The sequence below is a fragment of the Syngnathus acus genome, chromosome 2, assembly GCF_901709675.1.
Source record: "Syngnathus acus chromosome 2, fSynAcu1.2, whole genome shotgun sequence".
Classification (NCBI taxonomy): Eukaryota; Metazoa; Chordata; class Actinopteri; order Syngnathiformes; family Syngnathidae; genus Syngnathus; species Syngnathus acus.
Window position 1 is genome coordinate 268,041 of NC_051088.1, and position 19,752 is coordinate 287,792.

Genomic DNA, 19,752 nt, shown 5'->3' on the forward strand with positions numbered 1-19,752 from the left:
ATCAGGAGGAACCCAGGACCTACTGCACCAGCTTAGGGTCTGACCATGGGTGCAAGGATTTCATCCCAATACCTAATGGCAGTCAGACTGCCGTTCTCTAGCCTGCAGAGGTCTGTTCGTCCCTCCATGGAAATGCTCGCCAGACCATCACTGACCCACCACCGAACCGGTCATGCTGAATGATGTTGCAGGCAGCATAGCGCTCTCCTTGGCTTCTCCAGACCCTTTCACGTCTATCACAGGTTGCTCAAGGTAAACCTCTCATCTGTGAAAAGCACAGGGCGCCAGTGGCGGACTTGCCAATTCTGGTGTTCTATGGCAAATGCCAATCGAGCTCCACGGTGCTGAGCAATGAGCACAGGGCACACCCCAAAGGACGTCGTGCCCTGAGGCCACCCTCGTGAAGTCTGTTTCTGACTGTTTGGGCAGAGACATTCACATCGGTAGCCTGCTGGAGGTCATTCTGTAGGGCTCGGGCAGTGCTCAACCTGTTTCTCCTTGCACAAAGCAGCAGATATCGGTCCTGCTGATGGAATGAGGACCCTGTCCAGCTCTCCTAGAGTAACTGCCCGTCTCCTGGAATCTCCTCCATGCTCTGTAGCTTGTCCTGGGAGACACATCAAATCTTCTTGCAACAGCACGCATGGATGTGCCATCCTGGGGGAGTTGGACAATCTGCGCAACTTCAGGAGGGTTAAGAAATCGCCTCATGCTCCCAGTCGTGATAATGACTTTAGCTAAAGCCAACACTTGTGGAAAAACTGTTAAAAAAGATCAAGAGGAGGAACTTGAAATGGCCTCCACCTGTAAAACCAGTCCTGTTTTGGAGACCATCTCGTTATTGTCCCTCTCGTGCAACTGTTGTTAATTCCATCAGCACCAATGCAGCTGAAACTGATTAACAACCCCCTCTGCCACGTACCTGACCAAAACCTTATCAGAAAAGTCTAATTGAATTCATGCCATACCCTGATAAAAAACTGTTCCTTTAATTTTTTTGAGCAGTGTAGTTCCATATACATTTATTGACACATTGTCAAATCCTGCAGTTATCAAACGTAAGCGACCGGCTTTCCGTTTAAAGGGTTCAAACTCTCCTTTGTCCCCGCTGCTATAATGCAGCTCTTATCAGGAGACGAGAGTTAAATCAGCCGGAATTCAGTAAATAATCGTCCGAGTGCTAACCGCCTCTAAGAAATCAATTCTGAAGGATTCGCTTCAGGATCTTTTCAGGACGCCAATCCCTCTAAAGTCAAGCGACGTGCGTGTTGAGTAATCTGTTGAGAATTAGCGTCAGAATGACCGCGCCCCTTCTCCTGGTGGCTATTTTCCATTGATTTGGGGCTTTTCTTAAATCTCGGATATATTTAGCTGTATTTGTTAAGACTGAGGAGGTACGTTAATTTACACTAGTGCACACGCCATGTTTGAGCATGCCAAACAAGGAATTTGACTTTGGTACATCATAACCTCTGTTCAACATTTAGGTGACTAACAACACTCGGGATGTGTGAAAAATGACAAATATTCTCAAACATACCCTGATCTTAAACTCCCAGGAGGGCAAGGAAAAACTCAAAACTCCAATTCGGGGAAATGAGAAACCTTGAGAAGAGACCACAGATGGGAGGATCCCTCTTCCAGGATGACCAGGCTGCAATGGATGCAGAGAGGACACATAGTACAAATAATGTAGACAATTCAAAAAAGGTGTAGAGGGCAGGATGTTATTGCACAGCAATGACTCTGAGACTCTAAGAGTGGTGTGAGTTCATCAGAGCGACAGCCTGGGGAAAGAAGCTGTCTCTGCGTCTGCTGGTTTTGGCGTACAGAGCTCTATAACGCCGTCCGGAGGGGAGTAGTTCGAACAGACTGCAACCTGGGTGAGAAGGGTCTGTAGAGATGTTACTTGCACGTTTTCTGGTCCTGGACAGGTACAAGTCTTGGATAGATGGGAGGTTGATTCCAATTATCTTTTCTGCAGTCCGGATTGTCCATTACAGTCTGTGCTTGTCTTGTTTGGAGGCCGATCCAAACCAGACAGTGATGGAGGTGCAGAGGATAGACTGGATGATGGCAGTATAGAAGGTCTTCAGCAGCTCCTGCGGCAGGTTGAACTTCTTGAGCTGTCTCAGGAAGTACAGCCTCTGCTGGGCCTTCTTCAGGACAGTCTATGTGGCTGGTCCATTTCAGGTCCCGAGAGATTGTGGTTCCCAGGAACTGTGGAGAGAGTAGTATTACTGCGGATAGTGAGGGGTGAAAGTGAAGGGTCTCGCCTTAAGTCCACTGTCATCTCCACGGTCTTGAGCGGGTTCAGCTCCAGGTGGTTTTGGCTGCACCAGTGGACCAGCCGCTCCACCTCCTGTCTGTACGCAGTCTCGTCACCGTCCCGGATCAGTCCGATGAGAGTGGTGTTGTCTGCATACTTCAGGAGCTTCACAGAAGAGTCACCTGAGGAGAAATCGTTGGTGTAGAGAGAGAAGAGCAGTGGGGAGACGACGCACCCCTGAGGGGCGCCAGTATTGGTGGTCCGGGTGTCAGATGTGATGCTCCCCAGCCTCACACGCTGTCTCCTGTTGGTCAGGAAGCTGGTGATCCACTGACAGGTGGAGGCAGGCACCGCAAGCTGGATGAGCTTCTGTTGGAGGATGTCAGGAGCGATGGTGTTGAACGCCGAGCTGAAGTCCACAAACAGGATCCTGGTGTACGTTCCTGGGGTGTCCAGGTGATGCGGGAAGTAGTGCAGTCCCATGTTGACCGCATCGTCCACCGACCTGTTTGCCCGGTAGGCAAACTGGAGGGGGTCAAGCAGGGGGCCCGTGACAGGTTGTTCAACACTAACCTCTCAAAAGATTTCATGACCACAGATGTCAGGGCGACAGGTGTCATTCAAACCTGTGATGGCGGGCTTCTTGGCCACCGGTACGATCGTGGAGCTTTTGAAGCACGAGGGCACCTCACATAGCTCCAGGGAATGGTTGAAGATCCGTGCAAAGGTGGGTGCCAGCTGTTCAGCACAGACTCTCAAGCAAGAAGGTGACACGCCGTCTGGGCCCGGTGCCTTCCTGATCTTTTGTCTCCGGAACATCTGCCGCACTTCCTCCTCGCGGATCTGGAGTGCGGTAGCGGCCTCTGCAAGAGAGAGAGTAGGTGACAACGGGGATGGAGGTGTGGACAGAGCGGTTGTGGGGTAAGTGAGTATGTGGATTGTGCTGCAGGAGGTCATGTTGTGTGGGAGGACCGATCAAACCTGCAGTAGAACCTGTTTAGCTGGTTTGCAAGCCTTGGGATCTCCACAGGACTTTCTTGAAGCCCGTGATGCTCTGCAGACCTTTCCACACTGTTGAGGGATCAGGATTGGCAGAGAGGTGTCTCTCCAGGCTCTCCCCGTAACACCTCTTGGCTTTCCTGACTTCTTGGTTCAGTGTGTTTCTGGTCTGCTTGAACAGGTCCCGGTCGCCACTCCTGTAGACCTCGCTTGACTTTGCGCAGCCTCCTGAGGTTTGGTGTTGTCAAACGCGCACTTTTTATCAAAGTGTCACCGGCTTCCCATCAAAGGGTTCGACAAGCCGGGGTGAAGGGACTCGTCCGTATCTAACCACCCGAGTTAAATTAATTCTAACAGAATCAATCTAACTTCTTTATGACGCCAATCCCTCTCAAGTCAACCGACGCGCGTGCCGAGTAACTCAATTCGAGGCAAGTCGTCAGAATGACCGCGCCATAATGATGGCTCCCTTCGGTTGTTTGATGCTTTTGTTATGTTACGGATATTTTTAGATGTCTTTGTTAAGACTTCAAGGATTCGTTAATTTACTAGAGCGCCCTCGCCCTAGCTGAGCTCAAGATAACTACTTCGAACCAGATCTGACAATTCCTGATGTTAAAAAATTAAAGTCCCAATGATTAAAGTCCCAATGATCGTCACACACACACCTGGATGTGGTGAAATTTGTCCTCTGCATTTAACCCATCCCCGTGTGATTTTAATCCATCCCCTGGGGGAGAGGGGAGCAGTGAGCAGCAGCGGTGCCGCGCTCGGGAATCAGTTGGTGATCTAACCCCCCAATTCCAACCCTTAATGCTGAGTGCCAAGCAGGGAGGCAATGGGTCCCATTTTTATAGTCTTTGGTATGACCCGGCCGGGGTTTTGAACCCACAACCTTCCAGTCTCAGGGCGGACACTCTACCACTAGGCCACTGAGCTGGTTAAGGATTAAAGATGTCTTCACTTCAAAAATAATTGAACGGATTTAAAGAATGACTATGATAGGGAAATAAAGACATTTTAAAGTTGTAATTACTGCATATAAAACCATGCTCAACATAGTTACTACGAAATAATCGATAACCAAATTAAGGATTAAGAAGAGATTTAATGAATAAGCAAGAAACAGAATTACAAGTCGAAAAAACAAGACTCACCCACTCAGAACAAAAGAGGAGACTAAAGGTCTAAAGTCCTATTTGGTCGAAGAAGTCGAGTGATCGGCTCTCCTTTGTTCCAAAATCCGAATTCTGTTTAAAAAAGAGGAAAGGTCTGGCCGTGAGGAGCATAGCCAAAAAAGTAAAATTGGCGTCTTCCCCTTTCTGCCCGGCGCGGCTGTCTCCTCTGCCTTCCTCGAAGCTTAAAATTTGACAAAGTCCAATTTGAAGACTCTGGAATTTCATTTTAGTAGATTTTGGTTCAATCTCAAAAAGAATGAAAAATCCATCTTCGTTCTTTTACTCCGGGCAGCGTCACGGCCATCACCCTGACTAGGAAGAAGCGCGCCCGCTCTGTGTCCGGACAACATATTTATAGACTTCTGGCATTACCTCATTGGAATATGTAGGTGAAAGGTCAGAATCCCTGCACCACTGGTTGTCTTGGCAACCTTGCTTCAAGCAGCAACCACTGCACCTGACCACAGTCCGCCACCGGATGCAGATGTTTCCTGTTTTGCTCGTTCTTTCACTATTAGCCCTTGATGTCTCCTCTCAACTTAATACATTCAGGTATGGATGGAACACCAATGTTAAATACAGGTTGGACAAAACATTGCAACATTAATCCCATATATCTTGTCTAATAAAGATCAATCTCAACACATAATAGTACTTAACATAATGATGGGTTCCTCCAACTTAAACACATATATTGATATTGCTCAAGCTGTTACATCTTAAAATTATGGCATAGCAAACTCATATTCCAAAATTGTGCTACGTGTTTGAACAGGTCGTGTCCTCCCAATTGCTAACAATTTAATTTATTAGATTTGTTAATTTCCATCAGGTCACCCCTATGTCAAGCTTTAACACCATCTCCTGGTGAAATTTTGGAACTACTACATGTTTTGGGATAGCCAATGTGCCTGGGCCAAATTCAATACCTAATTTTACACCATCTTGTACCACCATGCCACTTGACAGTGTAAACCAAGGTTTGTCGTTGTTGTACGTGCAGAAGGTCTTAGTCTGCACACACAGATCCTCACACAAACTGATGTATGATGTGACAGTGTCAGTGAGTTCATGCAGGTCTGAAGTTGCAGCTTCAAAAATTCCCCAATCGGTGCAGTCAAAGGCTTGGAGGTCCTGCCTTGACTCCACTGTCCACTTCCTCACAGTCCTCACCACAGGCTGAGAAGTTTTTAATTTCTGCCTGTAGGCTGGGATCAGATGAACTAGACAGTGGTCCGAGAGTCCTAAAGCTGCACGAGCCACAGAGTGGTATGCATCCTTTATTACGGTGTAGCAGTGGTCCAGTGTCTGTGCCCCTCTGGTGGGACACGTTTTGTGCTGTCTGTATTTGGGGAGTTCGTGTGCGAGGTTCGCCCTGTTAAAATTACCCAGAACAATGATTAGTGAATTTGGTAGAAGTTTCTCCATTCCTGTCACCTGGTCAGCCAGCATCTGTGTTGCTTCAGTCGCACGTGTGTGTGGTGGAATGTAAACAGCCGCCATGACAATCGAGGAGAACTCCCATGGTGAATAGAACGGCCGGCAGTTTATGAAAAGTGTTTCTAGGAGAGGGCTGCAAGACTCTTTCAACACCGTGACATCAGTACACCAATGTTCATTAATATAGAAACAGAGACCACCTCCCTTGGATTTTCCGGTAAGCTCTGCGCTGCGGTCTGCACGCATTAGCCGAAACCCAGCTAGCTCCACGGCGTGGTGGGGGGTGCGTCCGTCAAGCCACATTTCAACAAAGCACAGCGCGGCAGATCTGTTGAAGTCCGTGTTCCTTGAAGTGAGGAGCAGCAGTTTGTCTATCTTGTTCGCCAGGGAGCAGACATTCGCCAGATGAATTGATGGTAGGGCAGAACGTAACCCGCTCCGCCTCAGCTTTACGAGGGCTCCGGCGAGGGCTCCGGCGCGTTTGCCACGTCGTCTTTGACGTGCTAGCTTGTATAGCACCGCCGCTCCGGCTAAAATCTCCGTCAAACAGTCTGGATCAAAGAGAACAGGAGAGAAAATACCAGGAGAAGACTGTCCGATGTTTAACAGTGCTTCTCTGGTAAAAGTGATCCGGGATGGACAGCAGAGGACACAGAAAACACACAAAATAAGACAAAGTACCAGAGAGCGACTCACCGTGGCGGCCATCCGCGGCGCCATCATGACGTCACAATCCCTTGGTACATTGCGGTTCGTTTATCGCGGTTTCACTTCATCGCAGATTTTTTTCCCCAAATTAAAAAAAAATTTAAAAGCCAGAATAAAACTTCTAAATTGAGGAATTATGGCACAAAACGTGCTCCAGCAGAAGGCAAGGAGTGCCCGCACAATTGCAATGCGTACACTTGTACCTTTTTATAAAAAAAACGTTATAATAATTGGAGTTCTAGAAACATATTTACAGTGTTGTACCTTGTTATAGAAAAATTGTTATAATAATAAGAGTTCTAAAAACATGTTTACAGTATGTACACTTGTACCTTGTTATAAAAAATTATAATAATAAAAATTGTTCTAAAAACATACTTACAGTATGTGTTAAGAATTCTCCATGTTATTTATGTTATTCAGCCGTGCTTTGATTTGAGGTAGGGTGATTTATTTTGAAGGCCGTTTTCAGGCGATACCACTTCCTGTTTTACGTTGTCAAACGCGCACTTTATTAAAGTGGCACCGGCTCCCCGGTAACGGGCTCAATAAGCCGGGAGTGAAGGGACTAGTCCGTAGCTGACCACCCGCGTTAAATTAATTCTATTAGAATCAATCTAATTTCTATACGACGCCAACCCCTCTAAAGCCATTCGACGCGCGAGCCGAGTAACTCGATTCGAGGCAAGTCGTCGATATGACCGCGCCGTAATGATGGCTCCCTTCGGTTGTTTGATGCTGGTATTACTTTACGGATATTTTTTAGGTGCCTTTGTTAAGGCCTCAGGGATTCGTTTGTCTAGCGCACCCTAGCACTAGTTTTGTCGAAATAACTTTTGATATGGCCCCGCTCTACTGGGTTTGAGGAAGTAACGAGCCTACTTCCCTTTTTTCGGAAGAAAGTCCCATTTGCAGAAGTATGGCAATGATAGTGTTTGAGAATGACTTTAATGCATTAAATCACTAATTCTAACATGATATACTTAAACACTTAACCGTGAGAGTGCTTCCACCAATTCGATTGTTTCCAACAAAATAATATTTTACTTAATACGATTTAAAATGATTTAATCGGATTATTATTATCTTGCAATTTATTTTGAAGGCAAATTAGTCCCTCAAAATCATTCAAAGTAGCCTCTGACGCGGCCCGAAGAAACAGGAACGGGCTCGTGCCCGAAGGACATTTACTAATTATAGCTTTAACACTAATCCGAAAAGTCGAATTTGAAAACCTTCCTTATTTTTATTTATTATGGTATGTTTGCATACCATAATAATCTCCTATTTATAAACTGAGTTATCAACCCAACCTCAAACAATTAATTGCATACAAATTAGCGCACCACGAATTAAATGAGTATATAAAACACATTTATTGAAGAAGCATGAAATAGAATTACAAATCTCAATCCTCCAAAAACTGAACAATCCCACTCACTGATACACTTGCAAATAAAATCATTCAATCCCGGAGCACTTTTGATTGCAAAACAAAAATCAGAAAAGAGGGAAAAGGTAGCTACCAATTGGGTGTTATTTTTTTTTTGGTGGAAATAAAGTCGAGTGATCAGTTCGATTTTATTTCTAAAATCCAATTTGGAAACTAGTTAGGCCTCGTGAGGACAGACTACCCGATGACTGTCTCCTCCGCTTGCGGACATACAGAAAAAGTCTCCCCTCACCTAGTTTCTCACGCAAAGTTGTCCAGTCCAATTCTTTTGAGTAAATCCAAGTTAATCCAGGCCAGCGATCTTGCGTCTCACACAAGGCTCTTGAAGGCTGTAGAAAAAGTCTTGAAACTCATACGGGCTTCTTCACGTATGAACGCAGTCCGGGAGAGAGCCCCGTAGATGTCCAAGGTGACCTTTTTATAGACTTCTCTGACCCCACCCTTTTCCGCTGGCCTCTATACTGTCCAGTTTCCCACGCTCATACCCTTGCGCTTTGAGCAGCTGTTTCCGTTGGCCTCTATACTGTCCAGTTTCCCACGCTCATACCCTTGCGGTTTGAGCAGCTGTTTCCATTGGCCTCTATACTGTCCAGTTTCCCACGCTCATACCCTTGCGGTTTGAGCAGCTGTTTCCGTTGGCCTCTATACTGTCCAGTTTCCCACGCTCATAACCTTGCGGTTTGAGCAGCTGTTTCCGCCCCACTCTCTTTCCACCAAAATTCTGTAGAAACCCTGGCAAGCACCTTATTTCCTCTTTTCCTCACTTCTCCTTTCATAAAACCAATATTTCAAAGTTACACTTTTTACTCAACCATTTAAATTAGAACTCAAAACCCTTGAATTTATTTTTTAAACATTTTCTTAACACACCACTCGTGGTGGGCCTCTTTTCTTAATTGTGTGATAATATTGCTTTATGCTGTTACAGAATATATTTCAGCCAAGCAAAGAAAATAAACTAAAAATAAAAGAAAATAAAAACTCATTTGTTTTCCCCTTTTCAACAATTTTTAACACACCCCTATTTTTATATGGGTGGGCAGCTTAGTCTAATTCTGTGATAATATTGCTTTATGCTGTTACAGAATATATTTCAGCCAAGCAAAGAAAATAAAATAAAAAAGAAAAGAAAAAGAAAAACTCATTTGTTTTCCCCTTTCCAACAATTTTTAACACACCCCTATTTTTATATGGGTGGGCAGCTTAGTCTAATTCTGTGATAATATTGCTTTAAGCGGTTACAGAATATATTTTAGCCAAGCAAGTAAAATAAAATAAAAATAAAAAATATATTTGTGCTTCCATGTGTGACCCATAATCCGACCCCTTTTTCTCTTTGGTCTCCTGCACCGGTTTGGCTCCATCTTTTGGAAAATTTTGGAATTTCAGCTTTGCCAATTCATTCAATATTTCCCCACCTAATCTTGCACCATCTGCTGTTAAAATTTGGAATTTCAGCCCCGCCAATTTATTACTGGGAGCAATCCATACTCACTTCTTGCACCATTTGTTTCCCCCCCCCCACTCCATGTTACGTGACAACGTTCGTGTACATATGTCACTTACAGTGGTACAGGAGTCAAAGGTAAAGGTAAAGACCCAATGATTGTCACACACACATCTGGGTGTGGCGACATTTGTCCTCTGCATTTAACCTATCCCCGAGGGGAGCAGTGAGCAGCAGCGGTGCCGCGCTCGGGAATCATTTGGTGATCTAACCCCCCAATTCCAACCCTTAATGCTGAGTGCCATGCAGGGAGGCAATGGGTCCCATTTTTATACTCTTTGGTATGACCCGGCCGGGGTTTGAACCCAAAACCTTCCAGTCTCAGGGCGGACACTCTACCACTAGGCCAATGAGCTGAAAGATTATAAAATACAATTAGATTGAAAAGGATTAAAACAGGGAACTATTGTAAATCAAAATGAAATGATTAAATAGTTATATTTGGATCAAAAGATTTAAAATAAGAAAAAATATTATGAATCAAAATTAAATAGTTAAAAAGTAGAAATGTAACATATGTGAAGAAAAATAATTACAAATCTCGATAATCCCAACAAATAATAACAATTCCACTCACCAAGCTCATTGCCTTGGAATTATTTGTTGTCGAAGTTCTCTCGATTGTAAAGATTAAAAGTGTTAAAAAAGAAAAATAAGGGACATCCATCCATCCATTTTCTGTACCGCTCTGTCCCCACGGGGGTCGTGGGCGTGCTGGAAGGTAGAAAATGCTATTTGATGGAACGAGTAATTGATCAGGTCAGCTAATTCCAAAAATCCAATCTAAAAAAAAAAAAAAAATGGCTTGCGGAGAAGAGGAGCACTGTCCCAATTTGGGTTCCCTTTCTTGTGCTAGTCCTATTTATCTTCTATTTCAAAGCTTGATTTTTACCAAAGTCCAATTTTGAAGACGCTAGAAATTCATTTTAACGGATTTTGGTCTAATCTCAAAAAGAACGTAAAATCTATCTTCGTCTAAAGGATGTTCTGTGCACTCGGACAGCACCTCAGTCTCTCCGGACAAGAAGAAGCCCTGTGATCTGTCGAATCCCATATTTATACCGGTTTGAATCAAACTGCCTTCCCACGCCAATTTCTAGAAATAGATGAAGACAACCACCTGCTTGTGCAGCGTGACCCCTATTCCGGCAGGATCAGCATCTTCTCGGAGATGCTTCATGGTTTGTTCAATCAGACACAGGCCACATGGGCAGAAGCAATAGCAACAACCTCCACTACCAGCTGGCTGCCTGCTAGGAGCCCTCGCCAATGCAACCCGGCTAGCTTGGCTAATGACGGGCAAGTTTGAGTGATTCCTGCGGCCCGACACGCGGCTTCCCATGATGTACATCGACGACTGCTTGCGCACCACGGGAGGTGCTGGAGGCGCCGGCTGACACGCTTAGCATGCGCACGTACAACATCAACCATGAGCTTCTCGCCCAAAGCGCTGGTGCGGGAGCTGCGCAAGCACGTGCCCGAGCTGGAGGTCTCGTACAATGTGGACCCCGTCCGGCAGGCCATCGCCGACTCCTGGCCGATGGACTTTGACGACTCCAACGCCAAACGCGACTGGGCCTGGAAGGATGACTACGACCTGCCTGAGCTGGTGCAGATCATGCTCAACTTCCTCAGCGGCGACACGCGCATGGCCCACGCCAACTAGCCGCGCGGCGCCTGAGCTAAGCTAACGCAGCTTTTTTGTGCATAGTGTAGAATTAGGTCAGGTTTTTTCTTTTTTTTTTATCTTGATATTATGTTGTAATTGTGTCTACCGGATGTGAGTGAACGCTGGTGCGACTTGCTGCCGCTGCTCTCCGGTCAATTCTTATGCTATTTTATGTCTGTACGGTGACCTTGAGTGCCTTGAAAGGCGCCTTATAAATAAAATGTATTATTATTATTATTATTATCCTGTTTCCGAATTCCAATGCTTGTTATGGCATGGGCTATCCGGCAAATTAACTCCAACTTAGGTCAGTGTGACATTTGTTCAAGCAATAGGTCCTCTCTCAGGCCTATTCTCCATCAAATAGCATTACGCCCCTCTCTCCTCACTAAACTTGTCGATTTATTCATATGTGTGTGTAACATTAGTGCTGAATAAATGGTAGGTATTGAGTAAACATTGCACATGTTTTCAAAATAACCAACTAAACAGTTAATCTTAATAACCAGCTCAGTGGCCTTGTGGTATGAGAGTCCGCCCAGAGACTGGGAGGTCGTGGGTTCGATACCTGGCCAAGTCATACCAAAAGACTATAAAATGGAACCCGATGCCTCCCTGTTTGACACTCAGCATTTCAGGGTTGGATTGGGGATGCTGTGAGGAGCTGCACCCCACAGTCATTAATAGCAATGTATAGCTTCAACTATGGAAGCTCGTCTGAGGACGATCTAATTAATTAATTAATAAGCCATAATAATGGGTTCTAGCAGATTAAAATACTTAAGCAATTTCAAATCATAATATGGCAAAGCAAAATGAAATAAATTGTATCTTAATTCTACAGTGGTTATTATGTCACATTATCACCACCCACCATGATAATGGGTTCTCCTAGTTAGCAGATTAAAATACTCAAGAAGATTCAAAGCATGTTGTGGCAAAGCAAAATGAAATAAATCAATCCAAAGTTGCGTGTTACTATGTGTTATTCGAAACATGTTGCGTCTTTCTCATTGCTACCAATTTAATTTTTTTGATTTATTAGTGTCCCATCAGGTTACCCCTATGTCAAGCTTTAGCACCATCTCCTTGTGAAATTTTGGAATTACCACCTGTTTTAGGCTTACCAATTTGACCGGGCCAAATCCAATATTCAATTATGCACCATCTGTATTCCCATGTCACTTGACAACACAAAAATGTACAGATGAGAGGGTGACCCTACTTTGCGGATTTCACTTATTGCGGGGTGGTTTTGGAACCAATTATCCGCGATAAACGAGGGATTACTGTAGTTCAGTTTGATAGTTTATTTTCAGGTAATATTCTCCTGTCAGATGTCCTTTTTGCAGTGTTTATGTAGTTTTGTTGAAGGAAAGCATTACGTAGTTTGGGCTGTCTCAAAGTTGAAATTATACGTTAAATGCATTATTTTACTAAATAAATTAATTTTCTTGGATTTTCTACTCAGAAATTTTTATTTTTATTAAACTATTTTGTAATGCTAATTGCTAAAGAACGGAAAGACATAGAAACTAACTTTTTTTCTGCTGAAAGAGAATCTTCTAATATTTCTCTCTTCCTATGTTTAGATAGCTACTTATAACACTATTCTGTAGGCCTTGCAAAATCAGTCAAAATCCAGTAAAATAACTGTGATTAAATGGGTGAATGGGTGTCACACATTGACATATGTGTGTGTTTGTGTGTGGTGTAGCATGCATCAAACTTGGAGCAGAAGCAGAACGAAACGGAAAACAAGAAGATTCATGGAGACGTGGTGAAATATGGAACCGTCATACAGGTACTTTTTACGCCACTTTCATAAAACTGTCTTGTGTTGGGTAACAAACCTTTTGCACAGACTAACCCCTTCCTTGTCATGTGTAGTCATGTAGTTATGTACTAACACACATGCTTCTTTTAATATTGACTTTGTTTCAATGCACCCACGTGCACACACTGGGTGTGGTGGTTGCTCAGTGGGATGATTTGTCAAAAGATTCATGTGTGTGTGGGGGGGGAGTATCGTATTTCCCGGATAGTGTGTGCGATTTATAATCTAGAGCGATTTATGTGTGAAATTAACACATTATTACATACTTTCACATTTTATCCTCACACTAAACCACATGAGGCCGCTCTGGGCCTGTGTTGATAACTGTGTTGTCGTTAGCGACGTAGAACAGGGGTCCCCAACCCCCGGGCCGTGGACCGGTACCGATCCGTGGGTCACTTGGTACCGGTCCGCCAAGCCGCACAGAAAGAAAATAAAAAATTAAAATTTATCGACGATCAATTAATTCAGGTCAAGACGGTCGTCTCGGTCACGTGGCATGTCACACAAAAATGAGCAAGAAACAGAGATGTTTGGAAAGCTTCTTCGGAAAGGGAAAAAAGTCCAATGAGGAGTCGAAAGAAGAAGAGGCTACGACTTCTAAGAAAAGGAAAGCTGCATTTAAAAGAACATTTCTGGAGTCCTACTTAAAATATGGATTTATCGCCACAGGTGACTCTGAGGCGCTAAGCCCACTCTGCATAATATGTGGCGACAGGCTAACTAACGAGGCAATGAAGCCTTCAAAACTGCTTCGGCTCATGGAGACCAAGCATCCTGCATTAAAAGACAAACCTTAATCACTTCGGGTGTCATTGTCTCCGATTACGCCTAGATGGACCGGCTCGTTTCTGAGAAACAAGCTCAGTGCTAACACTAATGCAACGTAATGGTGAGTTTTATTTTCATGTCGTTTACACTTGTTTTTATGCCAGTCGTATCATTTTATATCATCGTATTTATATATTTATTATAAATGTATTATTTATTTATATAAATATATTATTTATTTATATAAAGCCCGGTCCGCGAAAATATTTCTGACACGTAACCGGTCCGTGGCGCAAAAAAGGTTGGAGACCTCTGACGTAGAAGACGAAGCACCGCATCTTCTACGGCTGGTGGAATTGTTTAAAAGTGACACGTAGAGAAGAAGGTGCAGACCAGAATCGGCAAAGCCGCAGGAATGTTCCAACGCCTCAGGAATATCTGGTCGTCAAAATCTATCAGTATGTCCACAAAGCTGCGCCTCTGTCATGTCATCCCGACTGTCACCTAGTATGCCTGCGAGCTGTGGATGAAGACATCAAGCATCAGCAACAAGCTGGATGTCTGTCATGTCATCCCTACTGTCACCTATGCCTGCGAGTTGTGGATGAAGACATCAAGCATCACCAACAAGCTGGATGTCTTCCACAGATCGTGCCTCAGATACATCTTGAGGATCTCATGGAGAGACCACATCACCAACAAAGAGGTGATGAGAAGAGCACGGGTAGCTCCACTGTCCGACATAGTCCCGGACAGGAGAAGGAGAATGGCTGGGCACGCACTCCGACTGCCAAGTGCGAGACCGGCGAGTGTGGCAATGGACTGGATGCCAGAAGGGGGAAAGAGTAAGAGAGGGTGGCCAAAGAAGACGTGGAGACAAACAGCCAAGGAAGACCTGAGAGCGATGGGAGTCAGCTGGCATGGAGCCAGAAGGGGCCAGTGACCGGAGCAAATGGGGAGAACTCGTCGCCCAATGTTTCAATAGGAACGGGAGGAACTAACTAACTAACTAACTAACTAACTACTACTAGGGCAGTCCATAGATTTCGATGATGACGTTGCTCCAGATTAAAACTATGGACAGTTATTGGGGTGTTTTGCGGCGGTGCATAGCCATGTGGCTGTGCAGGCCGATGCGTGATCCGCAGGTCTTGCCACATGAGGGACGGGGGTATATGGTACTGGAGGGCATTGGCCCTGCAGCACGCTGATGCCTCTGTGCACGGCGTTGTATCCTCCTCTCTGTGGCCTGCTCCTGAAGGTGAGTAATACCCTGGTGGCAGGTGGAACTCCAGGTGTGGCGAACAGCAGCCAGGGACTCAAGTGCTGTAGGTGTAATGTCACACTTCTTCAGGAGGGTTTTGAGGTGATCCTTGTAGCGCTTTTTTTGGCCCCCTGCAGATCTCTGACCACCCAAAAGCTGGCCATAGAGCAGGAGTGGCCAACCCGCGGCTCGCATGCCGGGTTTCATGCGGCTCCTTTACGTTCGGGCTCGCGAGCCGCATGCGGCTCTTTGCCGTGTTTCATGCGGCTCCTTTACGTTCGCTTCGCTCCGGGGGGGGGTTGTTAATGGGACGTCAAATGCTGCGTGTTCGCTTCGGGTGGTGGGGGGGTTGATGTGGCTCTTTGCGGTACACAGTAAAAAAATGTGGCTCTTAGTTGCTGACCGGTTGGCCACCCCTGCCATAGAGGATCTGCCTAGGGAGGCGGTGGGTAGGCATACGGATCACATGACCTACCCAACGTAGATGTTTCTGCGCAAGGAGCAGGGCAATGCTGAGTGTGGGTCCGGTCGAAGATCTCAACATAGAGCACCCTGTCTTCCCAAGACACACCCAGGATCCTTTGCAGGCAGCGGATGTGGAAGGCCTCGAGGGTTCGTATGTGCCTCTGGTAGGGTGTCCAGGTTTCCGAGCCATATAGCAGTGTAGACAGACATACTGCCTTATACACAGCTGCTTTGGTGGAGATAGTAAGACTCCTATTCTGGAAGACCCTGGAGCTGAGCCTGCCCAAGGCAGCGGAGGCCAGGCCGATGCGGACCTGAATGTCGTCGTCGATGTTGCAGGAGGGGGAATGAATACTGCCTAGGTAGGTAAAGTATGGGACGATGGCAAGGGGATGACCATCGAGGGTGAAGGTGGGTGCGCAGGTTTGGGGGGTGGACTCTTGCACAACTATCTGTGTTTTCTTGATATTAATGTTAAGACCAATGGCGCTGTACAAGGAGGCGACCACATTTAGCGCACGCTGTAGGGACTGTGGTAAGTGAGCGAGGAGAGCACAGTCATCTGCATCCTGTAGCTCCAGGATGTGTTGGGTGGTGGTTTTGGTGAAGGCTTGGAGGCACCGAATATTGAATAGGTTGCCATCCAATCTGTACTATATCTGTACCCCATCGGAGGGGTCAAGGAGTTTATGAGAGAGGAGGGTGACGGTAGAGAGGAAAATGTTGAAGATGGTTAGTGCTAGAACACACCCTTGCTTGACCCCCACATTCACACTGAAGAATGTGGATCGTTGGCCACCAACGCTCACACAGGCTTGCACCGTGGAACTGACGCAGGAGGTTTCTGAACTTGGGTGGAACCCCCAGCTTCCCCAGCACTTCCCAAAACAGTTCCCGGTTGACTGTGTCAAAGGCCTTGGACAGATCAATGAAAGCTAGGTACAGGTCTTTGCAGTGTTCTCTGCATTTCTCTCTGTACCTGTCTAGCAACAAAAATCATGTCAACAGTGCCTCGCTCACGCCGGAAGCCGCACTGGGATTCAGGCAGGATGTTTTCACTGACATGGGATGCTAGGCGGAGTAGCATGATCCGTGCTAGCATCTTCCCGGCCACTGATAAGAGGGAAATGCCTCTGCTGTTCCCACAGTCTGCTTTGTCACCTTTGCGCTTAAAGATTTAGACACAAATATTTTTTGTTCAGGTGATGACATCCAACAAGTGGAATCAATGCTGAATGAGGAAATGAAAAAAATAAAAATGTGGTTCGACTGGAACAAATTATCATTAAATGTAAGTAAGACCAAGTTTATGGTATTTGGCAAAGCGAATATAAAGATACGAATAGAAATAGATGGAAATGAAATTGAAAGGGTGCAGGAAAACAAATTTCTTGGGGTTATAATGGATGACAGGCTTAGTTGGAAGCCACACATCAAAAACATAAAGTCTAAAATTTCAAGAAGCATGGCTGTCATATACAAAGCAAAAGAATTACTGGATTATCATTCACTTCGTACACTTTATTGTTCTCTAGTCTTGCCCTATTTGCATTACTGTGCTGAGGTTTGGGGGAATACTTATAAAACTTCACTACAGCCACTTATCATTCAGCAGAAAAGAGCAATAAGGACTATTCATAAAGTCAACTACTTGGAACACACAAATCCACTTTTCATACAATCCAAACTATTGAAATTCACTGACATAGTATCTTATCAAACAGCAATCATCATGTATAGGGCAAAAGCAAAACAACTACCAGATAATATCCAAAACTTATTTAGGCATCGGGAGGGAGGTTATAAGTTAAGAGGGAATCACAACTTCAAAATCTTAAACATAAGAACAACCTTAAAAAGTTTCTGTATAACTATAACCGGGGTCAAACTATGGAACAATCTAAGTGAGGAACTCAAGCAAAGTCCAAATATCCACCAGTTTAAAAAAATGTATAAAAATATGTTGTTTAGCGGGTACAAAGGTTAAGAGTGCCAAAGGGCTACACACAAGTAAAAATGAAACAGAACAATAAGTGTGCAAGTTTGTCTACTTGTGTTATATTGTAGAATTACAGAATAGTATGTTGAATCATTGGTTTAATGGATGAAGTCAGAAAGGAGTAGGAATCTAAAAAGCTATGCTTCCTCCTACTCCTTTTCGAGCATTCTTTATTTTTTTATTTACTTATGTATTATTATTATTAATTAATTAATTAATTTAATGTATTTACTTCTATTTGTTGGTTTATTTTTTGTTTGTTTTGTATGGATTTATGTGGCACTTTAGAGTGTTATTTGTTTTTGTTTTTTTGTTTTTCTTTTTTGTTTTGGATGTTCGAAATAAAGATATCAATCAATCAATCAATCAATCAAAGATTGTTATGATGTTGGCATCCTTCCAATCTTGCGGGATGACTTCAGATAACCAGATGGTGGTGATCAGCTGGTGTAGTCTGCGGTTGAGGAGGTATCCGCCATGCTTCAGAATTTCTGCCGGGATTCCATCAAGGCCCGGGCTCTTGTTGTTTTTCAGGCCGGCGATGGCTTTCCGTACCTCGGCGAAGCAGGGGGGGAGTCCAGATCAATAACGGGTGGCAGGCAGGGGACGTCGGCAAGTGTGTCCATGCGGGTTGGGTATGAGGTGTTCAGCAGGGTGTTGAAATGCTCAGCCCATCTGTCAAGGATCTGTTGTTTGTCCTTGTACAGGATGGTACCATCTGCTGATCTGACCGGGGCTATGTTCTTTCTCTGTGGGCCATAGATAGACTTGATGGCATCGTAGAGAGCATGGGAGTTGTTAGTATCCGCGTGATGCTGTATCTCGCTGGCTTTCTTGACCCACCAATCGTTCTCCATGGCTCTGAGGGTGCGCTGGGTTTCAGCCCGGATGTCGTTGTAGCTGGCTTTCAGCGAGCTGGATTGGGGGTTGGAAAGGTGAGCTGCAAGGGCCTTGTGTTTTGCCTGAAGTAGGTTGTGGATACTAGATGCACTGTTGTCGAACCAGTCTTGGTGTCTCCGTCTGGTGTACCCTATGGATTCTACTGCCGCCTGGTGAATGGCAGTGCGAAGGGTGCTCCAGGTAGCGCTGATGTTGACATCAGTTGGTGTTTCAGGGATCTTAGACAGTTGTAGAGCAATCTGTTCCCTGAGCAGGTTGACTGAGTGCGTGGACTTCAGTGCATTACAGTTGAGCCGCCTGTAGGGTGGTGTTTTCCTGAGAGGAGGACGGGGTTCCAGGATGAGTTTGGCTCTGATTAGACTGTGATCTGTCCAGAAGTCAGCTCCACGCATGGCTCTGGTGACTCGCACCTCCTTCCTGTCAGCTTGGCGGACAATGATGTAATCCAGGAGATGCCAGTGTTTGAAGCGAGGATGTTGCCAGGAGGTCTTGAACTTTTTCTTCAGCTGGAACAAGGTGTTTGTGATCACCAGTCGATACTCAGAGCAAAATGTGAGGAGGTGGAGACCATTCGCATTGAGCTTACCAACACCGTGCTGCCTAAGCACATCCTTCCATAAAACACCGTCAGAGCCCACTCTCGCGTTGAAATCGCCGAGTAGAATGAGCTTGTCGGTGGGAGCTGTTTTATTCATGGCGGTGTGCAGGGAGGCGTAGAAGAGTTCCTTGCACTCAGGGTCAGCATCCAGTGTTGGAGCATATGCACTGATGAGGCTGGCATATCGGTTGTTTGTGAGGGGAATCCGCCAGGTCATCAGTCTTTCACTGATGCCGACAGGAGATTCAGGGATCCTCTGAAGTAGGCTTGATCGCAGAGCAAAACCTACACCATGGAGACGGTGGGAGCCTTCCGGAAGCCCCTTCCAGAAGAAGGTGTAGCCTTCTCCCAACTCTGTTATAGAGTCCTTTCCATGCAAGCGGGTTTCGCTGAGAGCTGCAATATCGATGTTATTTCTCTGCAGCTCATGGGCAACCAGCACTGTTCTTCTTCGGGGGCGACAAGAGTCATCACGCGCATCCAAAAGTGTGCGGACGTTCCAGGTTGCAATGATGAGATTGATGTAGGTTTTCTTATTCTTGTATTTTTGACCGCATAGAGGGATGACCCGGCAACTGCGGCAGGCTGCCCGGGTTGAGCAGAACAGACCATTTTTAGGCCACCTTTTCTAGGCCCTTCCCTATTCAGGGTGAACATGGAGGAGGTGCTCAGTCGCATGAGAGGCTGCCGGAGAA

General features: G+C 45.4%; 1 protein-coding gene across 1 annotated transcript in view; it reads left to right on the forward strand.

Moving 5' to 3' along the window:
* Positions 1-19,752, forward strand: part of LOC119119485 (inositol 1,4,5-trisphosphate receptor type 3-like) — a 217,030-nt gene that overhangs the window by 49,965 nt on the left and 147,313 nt on the right. Inside the window, exon 4 of the mRNA XM_037245907.1 lies at positions 12,941-13,027. Coding sequence (XP_037101802.1) covers positions 12,941-13,027 — 87 coding nt within the window. The remainder of the gene's footprint in view (positions 1-12,940; positions 13,028-19,752) is intronic.